The sequence below is a fragment of the Nothoprocta perdicaria genome, unplaced genomic scaffold (genome assembly GCF_003342845.1).
Source record: "Nothoprocta perdicaria isolate Ctin4 unplaced genomic scaffold, notPer1 scaffold_231, whole genome shotgun sequence".
Taxonomy (NCBI): domain Eukaryota; kingdom Metazoa; phylum Chordata; class Aves; order Tinamiformes; family Tinamidae; genus Nothoprocta; species Nothoprocta perdicaria.
In genome coordinates, this window is record NW_020455457.1 from 93,737 (window position 1) to 120,853 (window position 27,117).

Consider the following 27,117-nt stretch of genomic DNA (forward strand, 5'->3'; position numbering starts at 1 on the left):
AGCCTTTCTCCTTTTCTTTGCTGGTAGTTGAGGAACATCGTCTCATTGCTTGTTAGCCTTGGTGCTTCGTGCAACCTTTATATCCTTGCTGGGAACTGCTTAGTACAAATTACCTCGCTCTAGTTTCTCCCTGCCAGTAACTAGCCAGTTCTTAGCCTGTTTTAGGCACTTRGGTTTTCCTTGTTCCCAAAGGTGGTTCGGTGACCTCCTCACGGGGACACTGCTGTGTTTTTCCTGGTGCTTTCACGTGAGATGCGGATTGATTAGTAAAGGTTTTAAATACCTGTGATTGTCTCCATGTGCCCTTTAGTGGTCRTTGCACACGCTGACAGCCGTGTCACTGGATACATGCGCAGTGTAACACGTTGGAACACACGGGTGCTTTATTCTGATTMAGGTGTGAAAGGAATTTTAATTACCCCTCATTTTGAAATGCTTTTAAGTGCCAGGTTCTTCTTTGAACAGTCAAAATAACTACATGTGTCAAAGAATTTTGCAGCAGTTGGCTGCAGAACTGAGTTTCTCTGCAGCCGCTGTAACTGAGCATATGCAGTTTTCATGCAACTTTGAACTTCCCTTTCCAACAGTGCAACTTTTCCAGGTTTTGGGAGCTCTTCTAAATTTAGTGGTATTGTATGATTATGTGTCCTAACACGTGGAACACACTTGATGTGCCTGAAAGATGATGCGTTAACTTCCAATTTTTCTCCCTTATTTTTGAATTGCCTTCCTCCATTTATGTGTCAGGTTACCCAGCAAAAATATCATCTTTGATTTATTGTAAAAGATTATTTAAAAAAGGTAACTAAAGGGGCTGATTTTTTTTGGTAGTTTACACAGAAAACTATGCTGAACATACTCCCCAGAAGACATTACAAAAAGAATGTCTGGTAGAGAAATTTAAAGCTTGGTAAGCACTGCTTAGTGTTTCAGAAAAAATGAGTGTTCTTTGAGTTGATCATCTTCAGAGCCCTGGCACAGGCTGCCCAGGGAGGYTGTGGAGTCTCCTTCTCTCGGGATCTTCCAAACCCGCCTGGATGCCGCTCTGTGCCTCGTGCTCTGGGTGTCCCTGCTGGAGAAGAGGATTGGACTAGATCWTCTCTAAAGGTCCCTTCCAACCTCAGGCATTCTGTGACTCTGTGACCTTGCCTTTGCTGGCGCTCACCCATCTCTATGCACSTGCTCTAACCAAATATCTGTAAATTCAGTGTTGAGATCCCTTTTTCTCTCCTCCCTCCCCTTTTTTTTTCCTCCTCCAAACAATTTTAAGAGACTATTTATTCTTAATTCTCTTAACTGTTCTCCTCATTTGATATTCTTTGGTTTGCTTGAAGAGCAGGTAAATGGGGCTTGTGTTTTTTCAGTCTGTGGGCACGCACGTGCTGTCATCATCGTTGAAAGTCAGCTTTGGTGGAGGCAGCGCTGTTGAGTGCAGCCCTGTGTTGCCCTAGCCACTGGTGGTGGCCTTCAGAGCTGCTCAGGCACTTCCTGCCCTGCAGTGCTTGCAGTTTCAAACCGTTTTAACAATGCAAAAATGTGGGAAATGCTCTTGGTAGGCTCTGGAAGGACCTTGGGAGAGGAAAACAAGCCAGGAGGAAGAGAGAAAGGAGGTGGAGAGAAGAGCTGCGGTGGCTATTTTGGGCCGTGGGGCAGTGCCGCGGGCGCTGTGAAGCAATAAACGGGGCAAAGGGGAGCACAGTCAAGTGAGAAGAATGTGGAGCGAGTGGGAGTAGCAGAAATGAACGTAACGCTCCGCGCGGCGGCGGCAAGCGGGAGCCGCGCCGCTGCTCTTGCTGAGGAGACCTGCGAGGGGTCTCACCTCATGSAGCCCCCCAGAAACGGAGCCGACTTGGGCTTGGATTGTCGGGTTGTCTAAAGCCACTCGCTAACGCGCTCCCTCGTCAGCGCCGGCCTCAGAGGTTGCGCAGGGCACTGCAGGCTGTGCGAAGCAAGGCTGGGATGTCTGTGCGTGACCAGGCTTCATTAAGTGCCCGCGGGCAGCCGCTCTTTCGGGGGCGTCAGGTTTTTTTGTAATAGATCATTATCCACATGAATGTAGAACGTAAATAATTCTTGGCTTGTGACCTTGTATCTCCAGATGACTGTATCCCTTCCGTTGTTTTCTGGAATTTGGTTGCAGAGACAGTCCCTTAGGGACAGAATGGTAGTGAAAACTTTAATTCCTCTACGTGGAAATTATCTTGGAATTTTTTCTTCTCATCCCAATATTAACATGTTGGCATATACTTTTTGAACCACAGTACTTAATATGAAAGGTGATTTTGCTTAAGTATTTGTTTCCTATTCAATCTAAACAACCAGGTTATTGTGAGAGTAATTTTCTCATGATTACTTGTGAGTTTTCTCATTTATTTTTTAGAAATGAAAATAAAATACTTGAAAGTTTGTTTTTCATAGCTGTATAGACTGAGGATATAGCAGAGAAGGAACATAAATGGAAAGATTTCATGTGTTTAAACCACTTTGAAGAAAACAGCTGACAGGCTTTTGGGGCCTGGACAGTGGTTTAGGCCCTGAAAACTTGCTTATTTTCCCTTGGTATATTTGTTTTGTTGAATAAAAGATACTATCTCTCATTACAAGTATTTATGCTCTTTGAAGGCTTAAGAGACCTGCTTGAAATATAAAAGAAGGGACCTGCTTTCTCCCTTAATAATTCCTGCTGAATCCAGTGAGTGTTTAGTCTAGTWTCTTAGGGTTTACCTCATAAATAATAATTTGGCTCTTAATCCTGCCTTTCCATTGACTATTCTTGTTACATCCAGGCTTTAACCTGGCCAATTACCACAGCAGCGCCTAAAATAGAGACAATAAAACTGAGGTTTCATGKCCTGTACTCCCTAACTTAAATAAATGAAACTGAGTGAGTAACTATAAACAAGAAGGTGAAAGTAGGTTATCAAACCCCATGATAACATCTGTTCCTTGGAAACATGAAAGTCCCTATGCCGGTATGGGGAGCTACCTTCTATTTAAGTGGTATTGTAATCTGCCTAAAATTTTCTTGTGTGTCCAAACTTCAGGCTGTGAAGGAGCGTTGAGGCTTCTGTGTGAAATGATGTCGTTATCTGCACGTCCCATCAGAGCAGGGTATTTATACTTGAAAACCTGGGTCTCTGTCGTCTGCAGCAGCCTTATCAAGATGAGAGCTGAGCTGCGTGGGCTAATGCGCAATCACAGGCGCGGGGAGCTGCCTGTGTCCCTGAGCGCTTGGCAGGGTGCAGCGAGTGACGCGTCCTCCCCACGCCTCCCCACACACCCGCTTTGGGAAGGGAGGAAGGGGAATGGGAGCTGGAGCAATTCCCTCGCGCCCCGTGTTGGCTGCCGGTGTCCCTGAGTTGCTCCAAACAGTCTTTATCCGCCAGTCAGGGAGCAGCCAGAGAGGGTCATGTGTGACTGGAAAGACAGACCAGGCAGAGCGGGAAGAGCACTCGCAGCCTGGCCCCAGTGGGGCTCTTGGGGTAGTGCTGCCTGTCGGAGTGTCAGTGTTTCTCATGCTGCGGGCCGGGGGAGAAGTACCCCAGTGCTGCAGCAAACTGCAGCGTTGCATTGATTCCTGCGCTCGAGAGCCTCGTGGCACTCCYAAAATGATGCCCTCCAGAGCTAAGGTTGCAGCACCAGGATTCCTCCCGCTCCTTACAGTGCAAATCTGCATCCCGTAACTGCTCTGTGCGAATGTCTGCTTCCAGGCCCTTTGTACCTTAATCACTCGCTGTCTTCCACTAATATTTCCTGCCCTTGTGCCTGGCAGACAGCACTTGGCTTCTTTTTATATTCAGAATTCCCTCTAGTCCTGCATCTCCAAAGCACTTAGAAACTTCCTGCTCGCTTACTTACCTTGTATAAGAAGGTGTTTGGCGCGAGCAGAGGGCCTCACCTGCTGCGGCCGCCTGCTCCGCGCCTCGGAACAACCTGTTCTGGGAGAGGCAGGTTCCAGCAGCTCCCCGGGGCTGCAGCCTGCTCAACCTGTTCGCCCTGAAAAGCCCACGGTCCTGCTCACGCTGAGGAGTTGCAGCTTCTGATTTCTTTTGCCTTCGTACTTGTGTTTTTACCTGGCTTAATTAAATGAAAAAAAAAAACTGCTAAAATGAGAATGTTGGTTCTCTATTACAATTAGTAATTTAGTAATGCTAAAATGCAGTAATAATAAAATTCAGTAAATTATTAATAATATCCTTGCTGTGTGCAAGGATACTGCCAGCACTAATTCTGTGTATCTGCAGGATTATGGGTGAGAACCTTCAAACCAAACCAAACTCAATGTACTTCTTGAACAGGAAAAAAGAATACACAGCCAAGCACATCCCTTGGACTCCAAATCAGCTCTTCATTTTCTGAATCAAGGCAGTGTGATCTGCGCAAGATAGACAAATGGTGACACAGGTTTTTTGTTACCTTGTTTGTGGTATAAAAAACTTGCTATTTTTTTTCCTCCAAGAAACTGGCCTGGGTGATCCACCAAGGATCCTCATTCAGTTTAGTTCCTTCTGTTGTTCTGAAGCAGGTCGATGCATGATCTCTGTCTCCTTTCCCTAGGTCATTTGGGTTCCTTCTTCCCAAGAGACTGTTAGTATCACTTTTTAAAAATCATTATTTTTTTAACCTGAAAATAGTGGTCCTAATACAGATGACATTGTGAAAATATGTCCAAGTTTTCAGTGCATGAAGAATTAAAATGGAATTAGCACTAAAGTCAGGGAGCCATGCTGGCCCTTTGAAGTGCGGTGCTCGCATTCTGCACTTTGCCCTTGTGCTTTGAAGGCTGTGAGAGTTGCTTTCCCAGCGTTGTCCTGTGCTCTTCTTGACCTCAGTGTCTTGCAAGAAGGCCACCACGAGGGGGTACCTGCCGGCAGCGCTCAGCAGCAGGCCTATCGCTCCGTTAGGTTCTCCAAAGCCACCTCACAGCCTTTTCTACTCCTTGAACTCCTCAGCCTCTCTAAAACTGCCCAGTTGTTTGCTAGCAGGCATCGGTAATGGTGCTGTGAATTGAATYGGGTGTGCTGGGGGTAACCTGTAGATAGGGTGGCCAGTGCAGCTGTGTTTTTGGCAGGGCCTGTGGAAGAGCCGGGGTGCGAGGGGTGCGGGTAGCTGTCATGTTGCAGGAGTGACACTGCACTCCAGCCTGGCGAGGGGCCGCGATCCATGGGGTTCCTGGGCTGCCAGGGGCAGGAATCGTCCCCGCTTAGTCACTGACATCCTACCTGCTTGTTTAAAGACTCAAAACACCATTAAGAAGAGATGAGGATGCAGCCTGTGATCAGCTTCTGCTTTGAATAATTACAGTGTTTGGTGCCCCYACTTTGCCGTGTCGAGGCAGATGTGGCGTTCCTCCCTGCTGCTTGCTGCTGTGCTGAGAACTGGTGCGCTCCAGCTTCGGGCTGGCGGCGTGCAGCACAGAGCGGAGCTGGGTCCTCCTCCGATGGAAAGGGAGGAGCCCTTGCTGGTGCACGGTGCTGCTCCAGAGGGCAGGAGGCACCSGACCCTCTGGCCCAGCAGCCGGAGCAGCGAGTGCTCAGGGCGCYCAGGGCTCTTGCAGCTCTGCTCCACAAGGGAGTGACGTGGGACGGGCCAGCCGAGCCCCTTCCCAGCACACGGAACCAGCATCACTCCTAAACCTGTCGGGCGGGAGAGGTGCTGGGCCGGGAGTGCTGAGCAGGAATGCTGTGCCTGGCTAACGTGCACACCTTATCCCAGATCCACTTTAAGCATATGCTAGTTCTGTAGTAACACTGTTTGCTTGTTCCACATGCAAAATTTCACTTAATCTGCTGGGTTGGTTTGGGCTTGTAAGTCCAAAAATATCTTACAAGTGATTTACGTCTTTCATTGTTGTTCTTTTTTGTCTCAGGGTTATCTCTGCCCACGCACTGCTGCCTCATCTCGCACGCTTTGCCTGCTGGCTCTGCGGTCGCTCTGCGAGGCAGGAGCTTCRCGTCGCCCACGGCCCGGCACCCGCCTAGCCTGGTGCTGAAAAAGCAAGGGTCTTGTGCAAAGCTCTATCTGAATTGTATCTCTTTAGGCCGAAAGTAGCCAGCTCACCAAAAACTAACTTCTTTTCCTAAGATCCTAGGGAAATACTTGGCATTGACTTCTATCCAATGCTTGAGTTAGAGCTTCAAAAAGCATAAAGCTTTAAAGAGAGCTCTTGGTAGCTTTCAAACCCTTTATATGTTTAATTCTCTTTGTAGAGCTGAATAATACCGTGTACTGTCTGTGTGCACAATGTTTGAATTAATTTTCTGTTGATGGTGAGGGGGGGAAATTTTGGGTTTCCCTTTACCCTGTTCCCCGGAGGCTGCGTGCCAGCTCCCGAGGGAGTTGGCTGCGCGCGCTCATTAGCGCAGCCCGCGCCGCTGACACCCGGTGCTGCTGATTTAGGCCTGTGAATATTCATTGTGGGAATTCGGTAGCTCTTCTGCTCGCTCTGTTTTCGGGGGTTGTCGTGTGCAAGATGCAACATCTCCCTGCAACCTGTTACTGCTTCCCTGCAGGTGGAGTTTTCTGCAGTTGAATCCTTTTGCGTACGTGGGAATAAAGAGTATCTGTAGCTTAAACATCCAATTGTTTTTAAAAAAGGAAAGTGGTATGAAATAMGAGAGGTAGGGTATCCATACAGTGCGTGTGGTATCTGTTACAAAACAGCCTGCTTCCACCTATCTTGGGAGATCTCATATCAGAGAATAAAAAGGTTTGCCAGCCTGTGAGAGAATAGGCAGGAGATAGAAAAGACATCCAAAGTTAGAGGCAGAGGGACGTGAGAGGAGAGGCAGTAGGGGAAATGCCACAGAATATGGCTGTCAAATTCTACACAGACTTTTTATGTCAATTAAAAAAAAAAAAAAAAAAAAAAAAAAAAAAAAAAAAAAAAAAAAAAAAAAAAAAACAGAAGTGAGGCAAGTATGCAAAGTTCTGACCTGCCACCATGTGCTGAAGCGTCTTGGTTTCAGCTGCTGGGCTTGTCTACGGTATCTGGATTCATTTACTAAGTACTGTATCTGCAAAGTGCTTTCAGGAGAAYTGAAGCAAGTTTACAACACTTTGTAAATATGTGTTAATTAGTAAATGTAGTCAACGTGGATTAGTAGGACAGTGTCTAGCAGGTGCAAACGTGTGGTATATATTGAAATTATTCCACAGCAAAGTTTGAGTGTGTAAGGAATGTTGGGAGGTGAGCCAGCCGGGTGAGAAACAGCTAGGCGGTCATTGCCAGGCCCTGTACGAWACTGCCTTTTTGGAAACACAGAGCTGGTAAGGTTTTAAAGTGGAGTGACTGTGTGCTTGCCGTTTATGCAGAAAGCTTGGTGCAGTTCTGCTGATGTTGCCTCACATGCCCTCAGCTACCTTTCTCTTGCATTGTGCACYGTTTAAATGGAATTTTAGTCTTCTCATATTAACCTTTTGCCAGCGAATACAGAATGGCAGTGTTGGTCATCAAATGATCAGCTGGGCGTTTGTCGTGCCTGTGCTGTTAGTGCAGTCACAGGTGGTGCTTTCAGAGCTGCGTGGGYGAGTGCTGTGCGGAGCCTGGCAGCGCTCCCAAAGAGCTCCCAAAGCTCTGCAGCCTGCAGGGCCCAGCGGCAGGCGGGTCAAGCAGCTCTCCGGGAGGTGAGGGGTGCAGAGCACTTAATAACAGCAGGAACAGCTTATTATCTTCTGTGCTGCTTAGTATGAAATATATACATGTACAGGAGGTTCTCCTCCTTTCAGTTAGTCACAGCTTTATCATGGAGCCATTGGGGGCAGGATTTTACTATTTCTGCTTTGTTTTAATTCAACAAATGTACACAGCTCATTATCTGGTCTTTAGCAGTCTTGACTGTTTAGTCAGGGGACAATTTAGTCTTTCTCATTCTGGTATCYATTTTTAGGCCTGTACCATCCCATATGTTAGCTAGTACTGGTGAGTGCTGTTCAGAAACATGTTGTGAATTAATTCCATCTCTTTTGATGCATTTTTATTTAAACATGAATATCTTTACATGACTGCTCTATGAGRTTCTGGGTGCTCTAATGCAGTAGTCACCAACTGTTTTTTTTTTCTGTAGCCAAATCTTATTTCAAAAAAAAAGTTAGTTTGTGCATTTATTCTAAAGTTATGTTCCCCTTAAAAGAAGGAGAAACATTTGAAGTATTTCAATACTTTCAAATGAAACCAGTCACAGAGCACGGCAGATTATTGTAAAGCAAAATAGACCGTGTTTGTAACGGTCCTGGGGGACGTGGTGCGGTCAGCTCCGCTTGTGGAAATAGCAGAGCCGTTAGGGTGGCAGAGGAGAGGGCTGTGCAGAGGTCAGTAGTGGAGGCGATGGMTGAGCTGTGCAGACCAGCCTGCTGCTGAGCACTTGAGTCCCTGGAATACATGGGAGATGGTTGAGGAAAGCTCTGGGATAAGATTGGGCTCTAGGGGCTGGAGAAGGGGCAACGTATAGCCGAAATAGTGGATTTTGAAGTAATAAACAATATGGCAAAATCACCTACTTTAAATTTGATGCCTCTGTGCCCTTACAGATGACACTGTTCAGAAACCTTGAGTGATAATACTGCTGATGACGTTTTTATAAACACAAATGTGAACTTTCTGAAAATTTGGCTTCATAATGCTTAAGATATTTTTAAACAATAAACAATTTGTTCACCTTCTATCAATGACTGTTTTAAAATGAGCTGAAGGAATTAAATGAAATTGGCCTCATAGATATCATAATAATGTTGGTAAACATGCCAGTTCATTAAGTAGATATGTGAAAAGTAAYGTTTGAAAATTGTGCAAGTGTTTTTCTCTTCAGAATGTGTTTCCTGTGGTGGCTAAAGTTAAACAGTGCGCAGAGCTGGGAAGTGTAGTTTTTGTTCTTGTTTTTCTTCTCTGTTTCCATAAGTTCCTCTTTTAAAAAAGCTTCCAAGAGACCTATTAGAAACGCCTTCCCTCCGCCCAAATATGGTTACCTCAGGGAAGTTGAGTCTAAGCAAGTACAYGGTAATAGATATTAGCCAAATATTAAATGCTTTGTTAGATATATCTTTACTTAGGAGCGCTTCGTAACTCTTCAGTGGGACTGAAGCATGTGCTTGACTGTTAGCAAGTCCCAATGGCATTCYTTGTTTGCATTTTACTTGCTCAAGGAACTTCAGGTTTGCATCCTTTTTCTTGATGCTGTGGATATTGTAGCAATTTGAATGAAATTAAAGCACTCCTAAAGGAAAAGCACATGTCAAAATAGTGTTTAAGGATGGACAGCTTGCTTACTGCTCTCATCCTATGTGGCTTTTATTTCTGGCTCTTTTCCAGGGTGGAAGGAGTTTGTTTTCAGAGAAATATTGTTGCCAAGGGACAAATGTTGACTTTGTTGTGTTTAAAATAGAAAAATTGCAGGCTGATATTAATTACGTTCTTGTAGCTGTTCTTTTTYTCTGCATAACTTAAAAAGATCTTCCAATTTCCAAAATACTTAGGTAAGTTCTTAAAATGTTAATGCAGAGTCTCATAATTTGTGTTAAGAGCATATTCAAGAGCCACATGGCTTTTCTTCATTTTTGCACACAGTCAAGAAACACCATGTTGGCTTCAGGTAAACTATTTAAGAGTGTACAATGCTATTAATGAATTCAGTGTTTGTTTTTTTCTCTCCTTTTAGCATCTCATTTTAGCAAGTCCTTATCAGAGCCGTTTGTTCAAACAACTCTAAGCCTTTTTACTGCACTAAACAAGAGAAGCASATTGATTCTTTTGAGGAGCGATTCTAGGTCTGGTTGGGGCACCATTAATGGAAGCAAAGTCAATTGGAGTTATTTTTGTTTTCCCCGTAGGTAACACAAACGTAACCCTTYGCAGTTAGTCATTCCTTTGGGGCTGAGTTGACCAACTGGCCTGCTCTGCATCAGGATAGTGTCCATTTCCCCCTGGAGTTAGGCTAGCGCTAGGGCTCCTGCTGCCTTCCATGAGACTGATATTATGCTGGTGCCACCAGGATTTGGGCTGCTTCTCATCTTTAACCAGCTTAGAATGATAGGGAAATGTGACAAAAACCTCAACCATAAACATGTCTTTCGCTCCACTCTAGTAGAGTTTTGTGGGCCGTGTTACTCCATTGAAGTCTTTTCCAGTAAACAAGTAGTTCATTAAAACACCTCTTGAAGGAGTTACAGCCATTCTCTTGTTAGGAAGTGAACAGTTGTAGCTCGTCCAGATCTAGATGAGCAGAAGCCTTGGTGGTTCCTGACTGCTCTTCCCAGTTGGAAGGACTGAGAAGCTCAGTTGTGTGTCCTTCCAGTGAAAGGCACAAGGTCATACTGGCAGTTGTAGAATGATGCCAGGATTTGCCCTTGTTTCTGTTGAGCTGAGAATTGTTTTCATATGTAAAATGGATCATAGCTTAAGAATGTATTCATTAGGAAGAGATTGTGAATGAAACCTTCACCTAACAGTTAAATGATTTGCAGTATTTAACTTTTTGACTGAGAGAAAACCCCTACCTTATTTGAAGACTCAGAGATATCAGAGAAAATTTTCTTCCAACTAACTCCCCAAGACTGAGCTCGCCTTGTGTTTCTTAGTCTCCTGATTGCTTCAGCATTTTTAGCCCATTTCGTTCTGTACTAGTTAAAAGTGTCGCTTCCCAAGTATTTTTGCTTAATATTCCTTGTTAAGCACATCAGGAAAGAGTGGGTTCCCAGAGCCTCGTTTCCGTGGCAGATCTAAGTGTGGAGCTTCCTCCGGGCAGCCAGACCTGCTGCTGTGTCCTGCCCCAGAGCAGCAAGCGGGGCCAGAGCGGGTGATTTTTCTTCGCAGTGCTCCTGCCAGTCTTTCCTCTAGGATTTTCAGATGTATTTTCTGTCTTTCTCATGGTGCCCTCTCTCCCTTCCTCTCTTGGGTCTGTGCATCCTGTGGAAGTTCTTTCAGGTCTGAATTCCGTTGTATTCTTTTTTATGGTCCTGGCTGTTAACCAGTGATCTTCTTTGGACTTGCATGCTTATGCTCTTACCAATTCCAAGTCTGGGTGCTAAATTTTAAAAATCTTTCCTGGAAGCTATAAGCCTGCATGCGTGTGAAGGCTGCTCTAGTTGTTTAATTCTTGTTCTAACAAAAGGTTAAACAATTTTTGGCTGTTGGGGTGTTGCAGTCTTGCATGACAGACCTGTACGTTTCCTTCCGCAGTTTAAATTGTGGGATATTCCTACTTACTGAAGCCAGCCATGAGCGCTCCCCCTCCTTGCAGCCGGCCCCTGGTGGGGTGCATGCATCGTCTTCTTTCAGTGTTGGCATGCACTGTCAGTCTGGTTGGTTTATTTTTCAGCTTAGTTATCTATGAGACAGTTTACCTGGTTTATCTTCCTGGCAATGAAGAGTCTGAATTTCTAATGTTAAGTAGGTGGATGAATCTACTCTGCCTCTTCACCCATCTTGTACTTGTGTAGGGTGCACCTGCCAGTCATGGTTCCCTTACCCTCAGCAGCCTCTTCCTATTTGCCTGTAAACTTGTTTTAATCCTGACACTGCTTTGGAAACTTCTCTTGATAGAATCCTGGCTTTTCTTTTAATGAATTCTCCATATCTAGTTATTTGAAAAATAGATATTTTACTCATTCCAGTTGTCCTTCAACAGACCGTTTTTATAGTCAGGAGTTTGTATTGACTTAGAAAAGATTACTATGCAGTTGCGAAGAAGTTAGCTTTTGAGTTTTGGGTTACTAGAAAACACAAATAACTGCAGAAACCTCTGTAGTAGAATGTAAACCAAATTTCTTTTTCAGTATAAATTAATCTTGTTAGCATTCTGTTTAAACAACTTTTTTCTTAATGTATAGACAACTTCAACAGAAATTTTCGAATATTCATCTGAGAATGACAGTGTGGAAGAAGAAGAAATGGGCACGGAGACGGCTAGTCCAGGATTCACTAAGAGATTCCAGCTGAGCTCAGCACTGGACGAAGTTCCAGCGAGAGCTGCCAGTGACTGGCTGAGGTCGGCGCAGGCCCTGCTGCAGACGCCCAAGAAGCAGCCGGACAGGCCCTCGAGGACTCCTGAGGACTCCGCCAAGAAGAGGAAATTACTGAGGTAAATGTCCCATCCTCCTTAAAAAATCCATTGTAAGCAATTCAAGCCAACTAACAAAAGCAAAGGAATTCATGTTAAGGATAAATAATTTAAAGGAGCAAATTTCAAAAACTTAAAGAATGTAATTTATCTGTAATTATTTAATTATTGTTACTTTTTTTTGTGCTTTCTGGATCTGTGAGGGTAAAATTGTCCAAGTGCTGTGTGAAAGAGGTGGATGAGCAATAGTGCTTAAGGCAGGACAGAGCGATACTTAGGCAAGGGTGGGATGTATTTGTTCATCTGAAATTTAAATGTCTGTGACTAAACTGAATATATTAAAAAGATAATCTAGCTGCTGAAAGGAAGCSGCTTGAACCTGAGCCATGGAAATCTGATGTATTTATCAAGCTAATTACAATGCAGAAACAGTCACTTCCTGCACTGAGTTCAGCAAAGCAGCTTTAACTTGCACGGTAGATGTAATATTTYGGTCTTGCATGACAGAAACTGAAATTATGAACAGTACTCCTTTAGACACCTATTGTGCTTTTTTCATCAATAAAATTGTGTCTTACTTTTGTGACAGAGAATTCTGCATACTGTAATCAACCCGAAAATGTGGCCCTTAACCAGTAACTCTCCACGTTAGTTACTAATAGAGGCATACGTTATTTATGTTTTTATTCTCAAGGGCTGTTTCCAAGAGCTGACTTAGAGAACAGACTTAAAACCTTATTTAATTGCTGAGGATCTCTGTAGAGAAGAAAGTGCTTTGCTCCTGCAGTCAGGTTTTACTTCTCATTATTTCAGCAACAACTGCACTAGTTCAGCACAAAGCATGTGTGAAGGATAAAGGAACAGGACGAATGGATAGTGGTATTTTGCCCAGGTATTCTCTGAGCTTTCAGCCACTGACTCCCTGGGGACTTTGTTACCCTCGCTGGGTTTGTCTTTCCRTGAGTTTATCCAATTTCTTGCTGTTTCTGTATAAACTTTTGGGTGCTGCAGGACATCCCATGGTTTGGAGTTCGTAACTTAAGTGTGACTTGAGTCTGCATCTACCAGATGCATTTGCTGACCTCTCCTACCAACGACTGTCTCAGTGCGAGACTGTACTTTGTAGCAGAGATGCTCTGAGTTGTGTGAGAGACTCAACTGCTCTTCTCTGAAAGTGCTGAATGCAATCTGTTCAGATTGGATAGAGAGCAGCACAGTTTAAGGGGAWGCACAGATTGGAAGAGTGAAAGAACACCTTGGGCTTCTTTGGGAACAGGGGAGCAAGCAGGAAAATCCTTAGTTAGGAGGTTCATCTGTCTAGTTCTTCACGATGCAGGCGACTTGCTTGTTTGTGTCTCGCGTGCGGGGCTTGGGTTCTCTCTTCCATTCTCCTTTTTGCTGGACGTTTTCACCGCTGTATCAACCGCAACTGTGGGAGTCTGCATCATGAAGGGGAAGGCTCCAGCTTCCAGTGCTGGGCCCTAGAGACCCCTTCAGGGAATGATCTGCTGGCTCCTCAATATCCGAAGCTGGCCGGCAGGCTCCCTCACTGACCATGTTGAACTTGGGGAGCAGGTGGGGGACAGAGCTGCACCCGCCAAAAAGAGATTCTCGGCTAAGTGGAACGTGGGTTGGGAGGAGGTGCAGGTRATAGAGCTACAGTCTTTCTCTGTGAATTCCTTTGTGAGAAAAGTTCTAATTCAAAATCTGATCGTATCAGTTATCTTATAAGAGTCCTGATGCAAGGACAATAGACCTCCTACATTTTTGTCCATTTTTGAGAAAAGCAATTTATTTCTGTGTTCATCACTCTCTGCTGTTTGATTATAATCATCCCCAACAAGTAGAGAGGATATTTTCAGAATATTTTAGCTTACATTCTCTGAAAAATATCTTAGGTATAGCTGTGTCTTTTACAGCAGGTATACTCTAATCTGCAGCGTCATTTGTATTACCCCATCACAGCTGTTTTTCTGTTATCTCTGTGACTGCATAATCATACCCAAGCTCAAACCAACCACCGCCAAATAAATAATAAATAATGAAACAAAAAAATAGTACTAATCTGTGCTGAAGTTGAAATAAGTCAACTTCCTACTGTGTTCTGTCTCAAATGTTCCTGCTATTAAATGGAAGTAGGTAAATACCTGGGTGGGAGGATCGGTCTCCAATTGTTTGACATGAAGAGACCGATCCTATTGCAGGTGGACCTGCCATTCTCCAAACAAAAAGCAGCAACAAAAAAAGCAAGGTTTAAATTGAATAATGCAAATTTATGGATAGTTCAAATAAACTTTCACAATCCTAGTATTAGAAATTTGAATGTAAATTCAATACCTTGGAGTGGAAAGAAAATGAGAAGCCAGTTTTCTGGCTTTTCTGGCTTTTTCTCATTTCCCAAAAGAAATATGGGAAAAAATAAAAAGTTGAGTAAGGTGAGTGAAAATGAAGGCAGATGCTGCAGTTTCCCTCTGCTCAGGGTTAAACAGGAGTGTCTCAGTGCCCTGCATGTGTGGGAAGGCTCCTTTCCCGCACTGCAGTTGGAGTTTCAGAGCGGTTCTGAGCGGAGGGCAGGGGAGGCTGCAGCCCGCGGYGCTGCCCTCCTGAGGGCACCAGCCCCGGGTGCTGCCACCCCTGCCCCCTCCTCACTGAGTACCGCACTGTGGCGTGAAGCAGCAGCAGGCCCCTTGCTTGGTTTTGCTTCACAAATGGGGAAGGGGGGCGAGGAAGGATCATCTTCCAGGCTGCTGACAGGTCATGTCACTGCAGAGGTGCTGCGAAGGCAGCTGAYAAGGAGGTGCTGCAGGGATTGCTCCACACCCAGGTGGATGCGCCTGGTGGTGAGGCAGAGTGGTGCTGGGTTCGGATCTTTTGCTCCTCTATTCCCACCASCACTGAGTTTCAGTTTCTCAATTTGAGTTGACAACATAGGGAAAAATTATGCAAGTGAGATTGCAAATCTCGCGGAGGAAGAGAGAATACACTGCATCTGTGACTTTTCAGAAAAGTAAACTTCTCTTTCTGGATTCTGACTTGTACACTAATGCCACAGGGTGAAAAGTTGAGGCTGCTCCTTTCTATCTCTCTCCAAGTTCCTCTCTAAAAGAAGGGAGAAGTGAAGAGCCTAGTCAGAGTCCCGTAAAGTTCGTTATGAGTTAAACCAGTAACCCGTGTTTAATATTTGTAAACAACAAAACTCAAAAATTTATGCACTCAGCTCTTCCGATCTACAAGTAAATCTCTCTTGAAGGTTTTATGAATTGTTTGCTTTTTCTAGCAAGATTTTATTTCCATCAGCAAAAAAAAAAAAAAAAAAAAAAGTCTGGGTTTCAGCTCAGGAAATGGATGTCTTAAGATATGTTATATAATGTTAACCCTTTTTCTCCCATAGTCTGTCTCCTGGAGCTTTTTGGCTATGAAGATGCTTTAGTTTTATTTCTTTATAATAATATTTGCCCATTTTTAGTTTAATAGTAAAATAAAATCTTAGAAAGTTCTGCTTAATTAATCTCATACCCACTTGTATACAGAAGACCACACGGAAATCTGATTTGCTAAAAATAACTTTTCCTTATCAAAAAATAAGAAAATTACAGAATGTTTTGGTATTTCTATAATGTGAAGCTACTTGGGGTCCTGACAATAAAGGAAAATGCCAAGGGAGGAGGGAGCTGTGTCAAATAAAGCACAGACTCTTACTCTACAATTTGGTCTTTATACTACAGCAGCAGCAGGCTGCACTTTTGACCATCTTGATCTTCTGCTGAGCTTACAAACGAGCGAAGTTCCTAATGCTGGTGAACAGCCTGTTGCTTGGGGAGGGGAGGCTCCTTCCTGCCCCGCGGGGCAGAGCTTTTCTTGCCAGGGTCCCTCTTGTCCTTATGTCCCTCTGCGCCACCAGAAATGTTCATACAAGTCTGACACCAGCTTGCTTTTGGTTGTTGTTGTTTTTTATTATTATTTTTTATTGTTGATATTTCTAAATTCTTTTGAACATATTCAGTGGGAGAGTTTGCCTAAGCAGAAGAAAGGGAACATCAGCTGCCTACCAGGTTTTACTTAAAATTTTCATTGGGGGCAATAGAGAAATTAGCAGTGCTGGCCCACCYGGTCCCAGCCATTCCTACCTCTGTCTCTCACACCTCCTCTTCTGCTCTGCCCAGAACAACTGGGATCAGAAGACAAAAGCTCACTAGGCCAGAACTGTGGACCTTTGGTCTCTATTACAACAAAAATTGTGTTATTCCTCAATTCTAGAAAAGTGCTACAGATTTAACAAAGGGAATTAAAGCAGTTATACTGTGATGGCAGTTCATCCAAGCTGGAGAGAGAAGAAACCTTATAAAACTGTGGAGTCAGAACTTGAAGAGAGTTCTGACTTTTTGCTCCGCAAAGCTGAAATCACTCTTTCTGTTACTTCAATCCATCTTTCTTTCTGTTACTTCACAGTCAGCAGCTTCTCTGCTGCAGGGGAGCAGAGGAGGAGGCTCCCCCAGCGAGTGCCACCTACAGACACCTGCCCCAGCCCCCTCGCGAGCCCCGAAGCCACACTGTGCACGGAGCTCCGCTCAGCACTCGCTGCCAGCCTGCAGGGCTGCTGCTTGTTTCACGAGCTATAAACTATCCGCTAATAACTAATAGTTTGACAGTGCTGACAAATTAAATTCCAACGTGCTTCGGGGTTTTTTTTGACAGGACAAAAAGTTTATTTCCGCTCTCTGTTAAGTGGAATTGGACGGCAGAACATTACAGAAGTTAGGTACCTCGTTAGTTATCTCGGAAAAATGAATAAAGCCGAGTGTCTTCCATTTGAAAAGAGAAAGAGAGGCAAATTGCCTAGTCCTGAGGTGGCATATATRTATACATAAATATATGTAATCTATATTCTTTGAAATAACCTTGACTTCACTGTATATGAAGAGACACTTTAGTCAATGGAATGCTTAAGTACACACTGTGCTTAAATTCGAATGAGCTCTGGCAAAGAGTAAACTTAGATAAATGCGTTTTGAGTGGTTAATTTTGGTAATTGCTCTGCTGAATGAAAACCTCAATAAACACAGAGAAATCAGAGAAATTTCCAGCAATTAAAAAAAAAAGGGCTTTTCAGTACACAGTGTACTCATTAATACTCTATTTTTTCCTTTTTCTTTTTAATTCTTATTTTTGTTAACCTCATTGGATTTTGACTGTAGAGACGAGACCTGTGTGTCCTCRGTGTTACCTTTTGGTGATACTTTTCCTAAGGTGACCCAGAACTTTTCAGTACTGAGAAAGCCACAGAAAATTGGTCTTTTGCACTRCATGCAGAGCCTTATTTTTGTCATCATATTTTTCTTTCACGTGGATATTGGTGGACGTTCACAATAATGACAATGTTATTTTAAATGGAGTGTTTCAACAAGCTTGCGTGTAGTATAGAAGTAGGAAGATTTCTACTTGTTAAATCACCACCCTCTTTAAAGGATTTCAAGGAAAAAAATAGTTGCACTGAAAGTTTTGTGATTAAAACAGAAAGGTTGTGGGCAGAAGATTGTATCTGAGAGTTTCAGCTTGATTGGACAGCTTCCCAAATTTGTTAAAATTGTTCATAATGAAAGATTAATTAGAGGGTGGTAAGTGTAAAGTGTATTGCAGTTACACTTCTGCTATTTAAATACAAATTTTCAATTTCCTTCATTACAGAAATCATGCATTAGTAATTAAAATATATTTCCTAATTCTAGTTGTCTATACACTAGAGGGTCAGTTAGTCATGTAGGACAGTTAAATGGAGCAGAAGGGCAAGATCTGCCCTGGAGAGGGAACCATCGTTTCCCAACCCCGTGGAGTGGCTAGATGCAGAAAGAACTGAAGACTGCAGATTGAACAAGACCCCGAATTGCAGAATCCACCCTTGATGCCAACAATGCCTGTAGCATCTGGCAAAACAAAGCCCCTTTCTGGAGCCCTACCTAGCTGGAAGCCAGGAGAGCTGGGAGCTCCTCAGAGGCACGGTATCTGAGCARTGAAAAGTAAATATCATTCATCTTTACTTTTATTTTACCAAAATAAGCAAAAAGTCACTTCCATACAGTAAACCCAGCTGACTACAAAAGACTGACCGTAAAAGCTCATTAGCCATTTAATAGTCCACAGATGTGTAATTGGGAACAAAATAATAGTTATTTTAGTAGTTTTGCTTTTTGCAAAGCGTGGAGTTTGTCCTAACGCCAGTGTCTGCCTAGTGCTGGACTTGGCTTTGCGCAGGTCTCAGTTACGATCACCCAACTGTGCACGAACCCGTTATGTCACCACACGTGCAGCAGCCTCTGCAACATGTGGACCTGTATGGTGTGCAATGAATTAATATCACATCTGTCAGAATATGCAATAGGAAGCACATGCATCTACATCCTAAAAATGTTTCAGCTAAAAAGGGAGTTGATTCTCCTGAGTTTGGGGGGTTTTCAGTCTTTTTTTCCATTTGCTTTTACTTTCTAAAGCAAAGAAATCATGAACTATCAACTCTCCCTTTTGCCATAGAAATTTCCCTTGTACCTGGCATGTTTTTTAATGGTGTTTTGCAATTTCACAAAGTTCAAAACATACTGAAAAAAAATATACCCAATGACCAGCTGAGAACTGCTCATAAATACGTTCTTGGTTGTGTTTTATATTCCGCCAGCAGGCAGGTGCAGAATGCTCTGTTACACTTTCTGCTGAAGCTGTTTTAACTCCACTTGGAATGTGCCTGGAAAGATGATTTTTCGTAAGGACCAGTGACATTTATTTGCACGGAGGGCCACTAAGGAAGGGCAGAGTTCAAGTTTGTGTGAACTTTGGTGATAACTGTGGTCCTAAAGCAGCAACGGCAGTAGATTAATAACAAAGCTGTGTCAGAGCAAGGAATCTGTTGCCTTTGCCGTCAGGCCCGCRAAGGGAGCGCTGCCTTTTTGCAGCAGCGAGGAGATGGTGGCCGTGCCGAGCCCCCCTGCCCCGGCGGCGAGTGGCCTTGCGGGGACACGGAGCGATGGCCGCGCTGCCGCTGCGCGAGGGACAGGGAGCCACCGAGCGAGCCCGTCCCGAGGCGGCTGGAGCGTCTCCCGTGTGAGGAGAGGCTGGGGGGCTGCGGCTCCTCAGCCTGGGAGGAGGAGGCCGAGAGGGATGCTGAGCAGGCGTTGAGTGGCAGAGGGCTTATGGCTCCACTCAATCGTCTTGAAGGCTCTCTCCAGCCATTGKGATTACCTAGGTGTGTAAATATACAAAGGGAAGGTGTGAAGAGGAGGGTACCAGACTCTTCTCAGCGGTGTCCAGTGACAGGATGAGAGCCAATAGGCAGAAACTGAAACACAGGAAGCTCTATCTGCACATATGGAAAAACCTGTTCCCTGTGAGGGTCACTGAACAGTAGAAGTTTCCCAGAGAGGTTGTGGAGTCTCCTTCCTTGAAGATTTTCAGCTGAACACAGTCCTAGCCAACATGACCCTCCATGAGCGGGGCAAGGTTGGCCTAGAAAATCTCTACCGATCCCTTCCAGCCTCAACAATTACCAGTCGTAACTCTACGATTCTTTAAYGTAAGCTATAAACTTTAGTCGCTTTGGATCAAAGATGGCTCTTCATACATTCTGTGGTCTTCACTGCTAGCACGGTCAGCTTCAGCATTTGCTAGTTCTTGTGATAGTTACAGTTTTGCAAATCCATAGTTGATTAGAAATTCAGCTGGGACTGGTAATTCATTTTGTATAACCTGTTTGCTTGTCTGCAAGTGAAGTCAATGTTAGTAATTACTCACCAGAGAAAGGTTTTTATGGCCTACCAGGGGTGCTGCTTGGATTTCTAGCTCCTCCTCTGTTCCTGCAGGGCTGAGTCCTCCCCGTTTCCCATTTGCAGCGATGGCTACAGTGGTCTTAGCTCTCAAATAATAGCTATACCAAGCATTGTTCTCATTGTGGAGAAAACTTGCACTATAAGGAAGGAGTAGAGCACTTTTTTTATGTAAATAGCTTGCTTGAAGGCAAAGAAGAAATACTCACACGCTTCTGTGGTAATCCAGAGCACTTTGGAATAGCCCAAATATGGCTTCCAGCATAGCAGCCTTTTTGTTCYCCCAGAAGGAGACTGAGGTTTTCTGTATCTGAATCCAGGGGTAGAAATTCCTTCAGTGTTACCTTAAGCATATAGCTTTAGCTGCCACTCCTCTCCACCTCACCTTGGGAATGCTGAATTAATGCAGCCTTGGAGAGTGTTCAGACCTCTGAAACTACACACTTGACCCAGCTTGTGCAATGAATCATAGGGTCAAGCGTGGGTAAAAGAATATTTTTGTGATCACTGCTTGCCAACAGACAAACAAATCTGGGAGGAAAAAGCCCAACCTGTTATAACTGGTGGTTTTACTGAACCATTTAGGGTGTTTGTTTTTAATTCAATATTATCTTTAGTTTCTATCAAGATATGTGCATAAGGACAGGGAAAATTTAGGACCCTTTACCTAAAATCCCTGTGTGGGAGACAGGACTGAAAATACAAGGCTTTGAATACCCAGATAATGGAAATATTTTATTTTGCGTATTATGCCTGACTACGTTTTATTGGGTGTATATCCATTGAAAAATCTAAATTAGGTGAACTAATCTATAAAATGTAATTTTACCCTATGTTTTTGTCTCTAAGGGTRAAAACATACATCCTCCATCTGTCCTATGGCTTGTCAGTTGGCAAAAGTGAGTAGCAAGTCTTGGCAAAYGTGAACATTCCTTTATTCTCCACAGAGGAGGGCTTGCTGAGAGGCTCTGTCGGCTGCAGAACAGGGAGAGGGCTGCCATCAGCTTCTGGAGGCATCGCTGCGGGTCGGAGGCCGAAATCCCACCAGGTAGGAAGTGGTCTGCTGGGATGTGAAGGCACATGCTCTTCRTGGCTCATACTGAATATATGTTCGCATATATGCACGATGCGATTCAAGGTTATGCTTTGTGTCTGTTGCCTAAGGTGGGGTTCACGTTTTGTGGATTGTGTTCAGTGCTTATATCTCATTGCKGCTWAGGAAGAGGATTTGTGATGTCTCCATCACCAAAACACTTGGTATAAGGGATGAAGGACTTTTTTTAAATAGGCTTGGTCTAAACTCTTAAGAGCTCCTGGGTTTCCTGCATCACTTGGGAAAATGGTGTTTCAAGGTTTGTTTTGTGAAAAGGTGTGTGTTTGGGTGTGTAGACAGGTTTTTGAACCTTGTAGCTTCTCTGTAACCACTTTCCTCTTAATTAGTTGATATATCTTTAGTCTGAAGTCAGCCAGATTCTTGGATAAGTGCAGAAATTGYGGGAGATGCCACGTGGGCACCAACAGAACGTGACTGCGAGGTAAGTGGCAAGTCTGAGTACAGCCAGGCAAACACGAAGGGAGCGGGGGGTTTGTTAGGAGGTACTGATAGCACCGTCCTGCTGTAAGATGTTTTGAGAAGCAGGAGGGTTATAGAGTTTAAACCTAAAGAAACATTTWTGTTTTGTTCTTTTTTTTTTTAATCTTCTTGTGACTGTGACTGTAAACTGTGAGATTTCAAGCATTTATTCTGCATTAAGCCCAGTAATTGTTTCGGAGCACGTATTAAGTTGCGTATATTTTTCAGAAAGCCCTCTGGTCTTAATTTGAAAACATCCGGGAAAAGGGAATCTATCACTTGCCTTGAGAGTTTGTCCTTAATTCCACTCACAAATTTCAAAAGTTTTTTTTTCTCAAATCTGGCTTCAGTTCCCAGCTTTTGTTTCTTGTAAAGCCTTTCTCCATTAGATTAAAGAGCTCTTTAGTATGTGGCATTTCCCCTGTCTGGCCCTTACAGAGTATAATCACGCTGCCTCACAATCTCCATTCTCATAAACTAAACAGATTGAGTTCTTTAAGGCTCTCTAAAGTATTTTCTCCAGCCTTCAAGTAATTTGCGTGGCTTCTGATTGCTCCTTCTCAAACTTTTCAACATGCTTTTAAAAGCAGGGGTAGCAGCCCTGTGTGTGCTGTTCCTGTCTTAGTCTCATCCAGACCATCACCCAGGTCCTGTTCACTCCTCTCCTCTGGTACGTTAAAGGCCTCAAGTAGGTGTTTGGTTTGATTTACTCCTGGTCACGATGTGACACGGTGACGTGTCCAGTCCAAATCTGCAACTTCTGGAGCTTTCTGAGATCCACTTTCTCGCTCTTCAGTTAGGGTTTCTGTTTCTTGTACTTAAGTACAGGAAAGTAGGTAGTGTCCTTGTTGCTTAAGTCGATGCAAGTTAACGACCTGCASAGCTAACCRGACAGATCACGATYAGCCCCTCTCACAATTTTGCTTCAAATTGTGGYACCCACTATGTTTTTGGGGCTAKTTTTTTTGAATTTGTTTTTATGTARTTGATGAAACCTTTTAAGAAAGTGAGTGTTTGCTTCCAAATTCTGCGGATACTGTTCTGATTCAGTGATGGCTCTCTACAGATGAAGGGTTCTGGGACCAGGAAGTTAGTTCTCAGAAATACTTTTTATGGTGCACTTAAAGAGTGCCTTATTGATAATGAAAAGAGCTGTTTTTCATTAGAATATTGCACAGTTTTAAGTCCTTGCTAACTTTAAAAGAGTTAAACACAAATTTTTGGCTAAATCTAGTTTCACAGTTTCTCCCAGGGACATCAGAGGACTCATGTCCTGTGGTCACTTGCCCGCCACATGTTGATGAAGTGTCACCCGCGTGGACTGGCACCGCTTACGTTTCTGTCCTTAATTCTTTACTTCTTTTTTCCAGTCGCTTTGCCTAGATCTGATGTCAAACTAGCTGCTCTCTATTTATCTAGGTCACTTTAGTTGCCCGGCCTGAACAGGAGCACACTCTCATCATTCTTTCAGTCTTTTGGAATTTCCCTGGTATTCAAATACTTGCTAGCAAGTAGCATCAGGGAAGCAAGAACATCTTCAGCCAACTCTTTTTCAGAACTGCTGTGTGGAAAATTGCGTAGCCTTGCTGACTTAAAACCATCATGCCTTCTGCATGTTATTTATTCCTGTCCTGAATTACTAAGGGGTAGGAGATTACTTCATCATTCTTGTGTCATATGAGGATATCTTCTTGCTTTTTCTGAAATCTGGAATAGAAATTTCTATCATATCTAAGTTACATTAAAAGTTCTAATATTCTCTGTAGTAGTGGATCTGAAACATTGGTAATATTCTTCATGTCCTGGCATCATTTGTGTTATTTTGAAAGCTTGTGTTTGGCTGATTACCGGTTTGTTGGACTTGAACTCTCAGGCTAAAATACTCCTTGCTAAATCTCTGCCTCTGGCTGAATTCCTTTCTTTGGTTCTTTTCCTTTCTTTCAAGAAATGAGTCAGAATTGCTGAGTATTTTATGAGAAAAAGACTATGGGAAAATACTTTGCTTTATTTTAAAGTAGGCTTTAAAAATTTTGTTGAGTTGRTCTTCAAGACAATTTAGTTTTAACAGAAGATGAGCTCTTTCAGGGACATGCCTTTTGCTGTCATGAGGAAGATCTGCTAGAACATGGGCAAGTTATAAATCTTGAGGAAAAGAAAACGTTTTTGTTTGTCTTGTGAACATTTGCTAAAGCTTATAACTAAATCCCTGAAAGATGCTGAGCGTGCTTTAAATCGAGACTATCATTTAGCATCACAATTTAAGTTTCACTCTCCATTTTCAATCCTTATTCCAAGCCGTGGGAGTGGTAAAATTATCTGTAAAATATCTATGATAATGTTTGGGGGGTATTTTCTTAGTCTAGGGCAAAACTTATTTTTGGTGGTTTTGTTCTTAGAATTGCAAAACAGTTTTTGTCACCCAACCAAAACTGATGTTTGATTTGGATAATATTGGCCTAGGTGACTGAAATTTTAGTAATGTAACTGAACTCTGCAACAAATGCAAAGCACTTGCACTTTTCATCTGTTTAGTTCCATACTTTGATTGGAGATGCTTCTAGGATTTGGTTTCCCTCAGTTTTGCCTATCAGGGTTTGTAAGGCACAATTTCCAGCACTGCTTCTGCCTTTGGCAACCGAATTTACCAAATGACAGACCCGGAAGACGCAACTGAGCGCAGCGAGCAGTGTGCAGGGCTTGAAGTAATTAAGTTGCCGGGAGAGCTGTCAAGTCCCTGTGCATGATCTGCTGACGTGCAGACCGGCAGCTCCGTTATAGGGCAGGGGCGAGCAGTCTCCAGTGAGATCAATTGGAAGCCCTGCTTCCATTYGAGATTTCAGAAAAAAAACAGTTTTCAGAAGCGTGGGCCGTTTCCCCCCAGTAGGCATTTCACGTTACAGAATTCTGTGCTTTTTATTTTGCTGTTGTTTGTTTTTATATTGTATCAATGTCCATGGTTTCCAGAAAAAAAAAACTTTTTTTTTTTTTTGGCTTTGTTTTTTAAGAATTCCTTTCTGTTTGCTCCGCTGACCTCTTCATGTGAGCGCCCAGTGCGGTTTGGCTGCCTGCGGTCACGGGCGGGAATCAGGGCCGCGGGAGCGAGCGCCTCCCCACAGCCAGCGGCCTGCAGCCACTCTGCRTTGCACGGGGGTCTCCCCTTCACCTATAGCATTCCATAGGACGTAAGAGCACGTGGCCATTAAACATATAGGAACGGGGCATCGGACATATTTGTGCTTTCTCCATTGGAAACCTTGGCAGTGTTGCATGCAGCAGCCTATCCCCAGGTTGGSATAGATGCTGGTGAAGACTGCATGCTTAGCAAGGTGAGGGTGAGCRGTGGTGAGAAACCTTGGAGACACCTTAGCGGGAGCCGAGCCCTGGCCAAGCAGGGGGTACAGAAGGAGGCAGTTGCCCTTCAGGGGCTTCCTCGGGCRCTGCTTGCTCTGGCATCGCCGCGCTGGCCGCTGCAGCTCGCGCGCAGCGCGCCCGCCTGCCAGCGGAGAGCTCCGGCGCCCGTCCCGCTCGCAGCGCTGCACGGGCGGCACCAGCGCCCGCGGCCACACGGCCTCCTGCCAGGACCTTCTCCACAAACCCACGGCTGCTTCTCTGTGCTCCCTGTAAGGGCTTTGTGACCATGTGCAAATCTCTACTTAGTGCTGCAACTTCCCCATAAAGTTTCCGGTTTGGGGAAAGAGGAGATCTGGACAGTGAGAGAGGGGGAGGGAGGGCAAAACAAAACAAAATAAAACAAAGCAAAAAACCCTTTTCCTGTCAACATCTACAGGTTATATGGGGATTCCATGATGCAGAAGGAAAATTAGTGTTCTAAGTTACATCAGACCATTCTCCTGCCTATAGGAGAGGACACAAAGAATATTTGGAGCAAACGGCGGTAGATTCTTTTTGAAAGTAATTCATGAAATTTTACTTCTCATACACTTTGGTTTTGGTAGCTTGTTTTTTTTGCAGTTGTTATTAAGGCARCGTATTAACATACTTCTGTATTTTAAATATTCTTTAGCATTTGTAATCTGCTGTGAGATATTTGGTGTACCTAACTAACAGGGACTTGTATCAGTGCCTTTAAGACACGTGGCTTGGGGTGACATTAAGGATTAACATGAACATTTTGTGTTTGGCTTATAATCGCATATGAGCAATCAATGGATAACAAAGCCAGGACATGGATGTCCCTTTCCCAACTGCCCCGTCCACCTGCTCATTGCCCGTAGGGAAGTGGCCTTCAAGGAACAACAACTGCYGAAGCACATGAAGGGAGCCGGACAGAGCCCTCAGGAGCCTTGAAGGTGAGGACAGGCTCCCATGCCTAGCAGCACGTGTTCAGGAAGGCTGAAGGGCTTGTGAAAGAAGGCACAAACAGGGACTTCCTCCCTTCCAGTTTCAGTGATTAGTTCAGATGAAGAGGGAGAAGGGGGTTGAGCGGATTGAATGTGATGAGACTTGCACAAATGGATGCRGGCGGATGAAAACAAAAAGGACAGGGCTTAACCTCAGTCCGGCTCACTATGCAGGGTTCTTCCCCTATATATGAAAGTTTGAGCTTTGCTAGCTGTTGCATATTATCTTAGCCCTTCGTAGCTTACTTTGTGTATTGTTTAAGAGGGACCTGGGAGTCCTGGTGGACACCAAGTTAACCATGAGGCAGCAGTGCCCTCGTGGCCAAGAAGGCCAATGGGATCCTGGCTGCATCAGGAGGATGTTGCCAGCAGGTCAAGGGAGGGGATCCTGCCCCTCTCCTCAGCTCTGGTGAGGCCTCACCTGGAGTGTTGGGGGCAGCTCTGGGCTCCCCTGTACAAGAGGGACATGGAGCTTCTAGAGAGGGTCCAGTGGAGAGCGACAAAGATGATTAAGGGACTGGAGCATCTCTCATATGAGGAGAGGCTGAGGGAGTTGGGCCTGTTTAGCCTGGAGAAGAGAAGATTGAGAGGAGAATTCACAGAATCACATTTGATCAATATGTATAAATACCTGAGGGGAGAATGTAGGGAGGAAGGGGCCAGACTCATCTCGGTGGTGGCTAGTGATAATGGGTGATAATGGACAAGGGATAATGGGTGTAAGTGGAAACCCAGGCAGTTCCATCTCCATGTGAGGAAGAACTTCTTCCCTGTGAGGGTAACAGAACCCTGGCACAGGCTGCCCAGGGAGGCTGTGGAGTCTCCTTCTCTGGAGGTCTCCAAACCCACCTGGATGCCGCCCTGTGCCCCGTGCYCTGGGTGTCCCTGCTGGAGCAGGGGGTTGGACTGGATGATCTCTAGAGGTCMCTTCCAACCTCAACCATTCTGGGATTCTCTAAGAGTTAATACAGTAAATTAGAGAAGTGGCAAGTGGCCAGATTTGTGTGTGTCAGTTTTTTGCTAGCCAAATGTCTGAACATGTTACAGCATTGGGGGGGAAATCAAACGTAAGCCTGCCTTTCAGACAAGAATTCCTTGTATTGTTTTTGTTTTCTTATGAGAAACAATAATGGTGTGCGCAGCCACTGTAAGTAGCTTACATACGTTCTTATAAAGAATGTAAACTGTTTAAAGCAGGGCCAAATGCAGSAGCCTCCTTTAAATGAATGGAGATGTGGCAAGCAGCCACCATGCCTGCAAAACKTGCTGTATTTTTGAGAAAAATCTTTTTGAATGGCTTCAGAAGTCACCAGCCCAGGAAG

The 27,117-nt window shown here is 44.2% G+C and overlaps 1 protein-coding gene across 1 annotated transcript in view; it reads left to right on the forward strand.

Moving 5' to 3' along the window:
* Positions 1–27,117, forward strand: part of SPIDR (scaffold protein involved in DNA repair) — a 187,565-nt gene that overhangs the window by 38,992 nt on the left and 121,456 nt on the right. The window contains exons 6-7 of the mRNA XM_026039510.1: positions 11,824–12,074; positions 20,809–20,909. Of these exons, the coding sequence (XP_025895295.1) occupies positions 11,824–12,074; positions 20,809–20,909 (352 nt within the window). The remainder of the gene's footprint in view (positions 1–11,823; positions 12,075–20,808; positions 20,910–27,117) is intronic.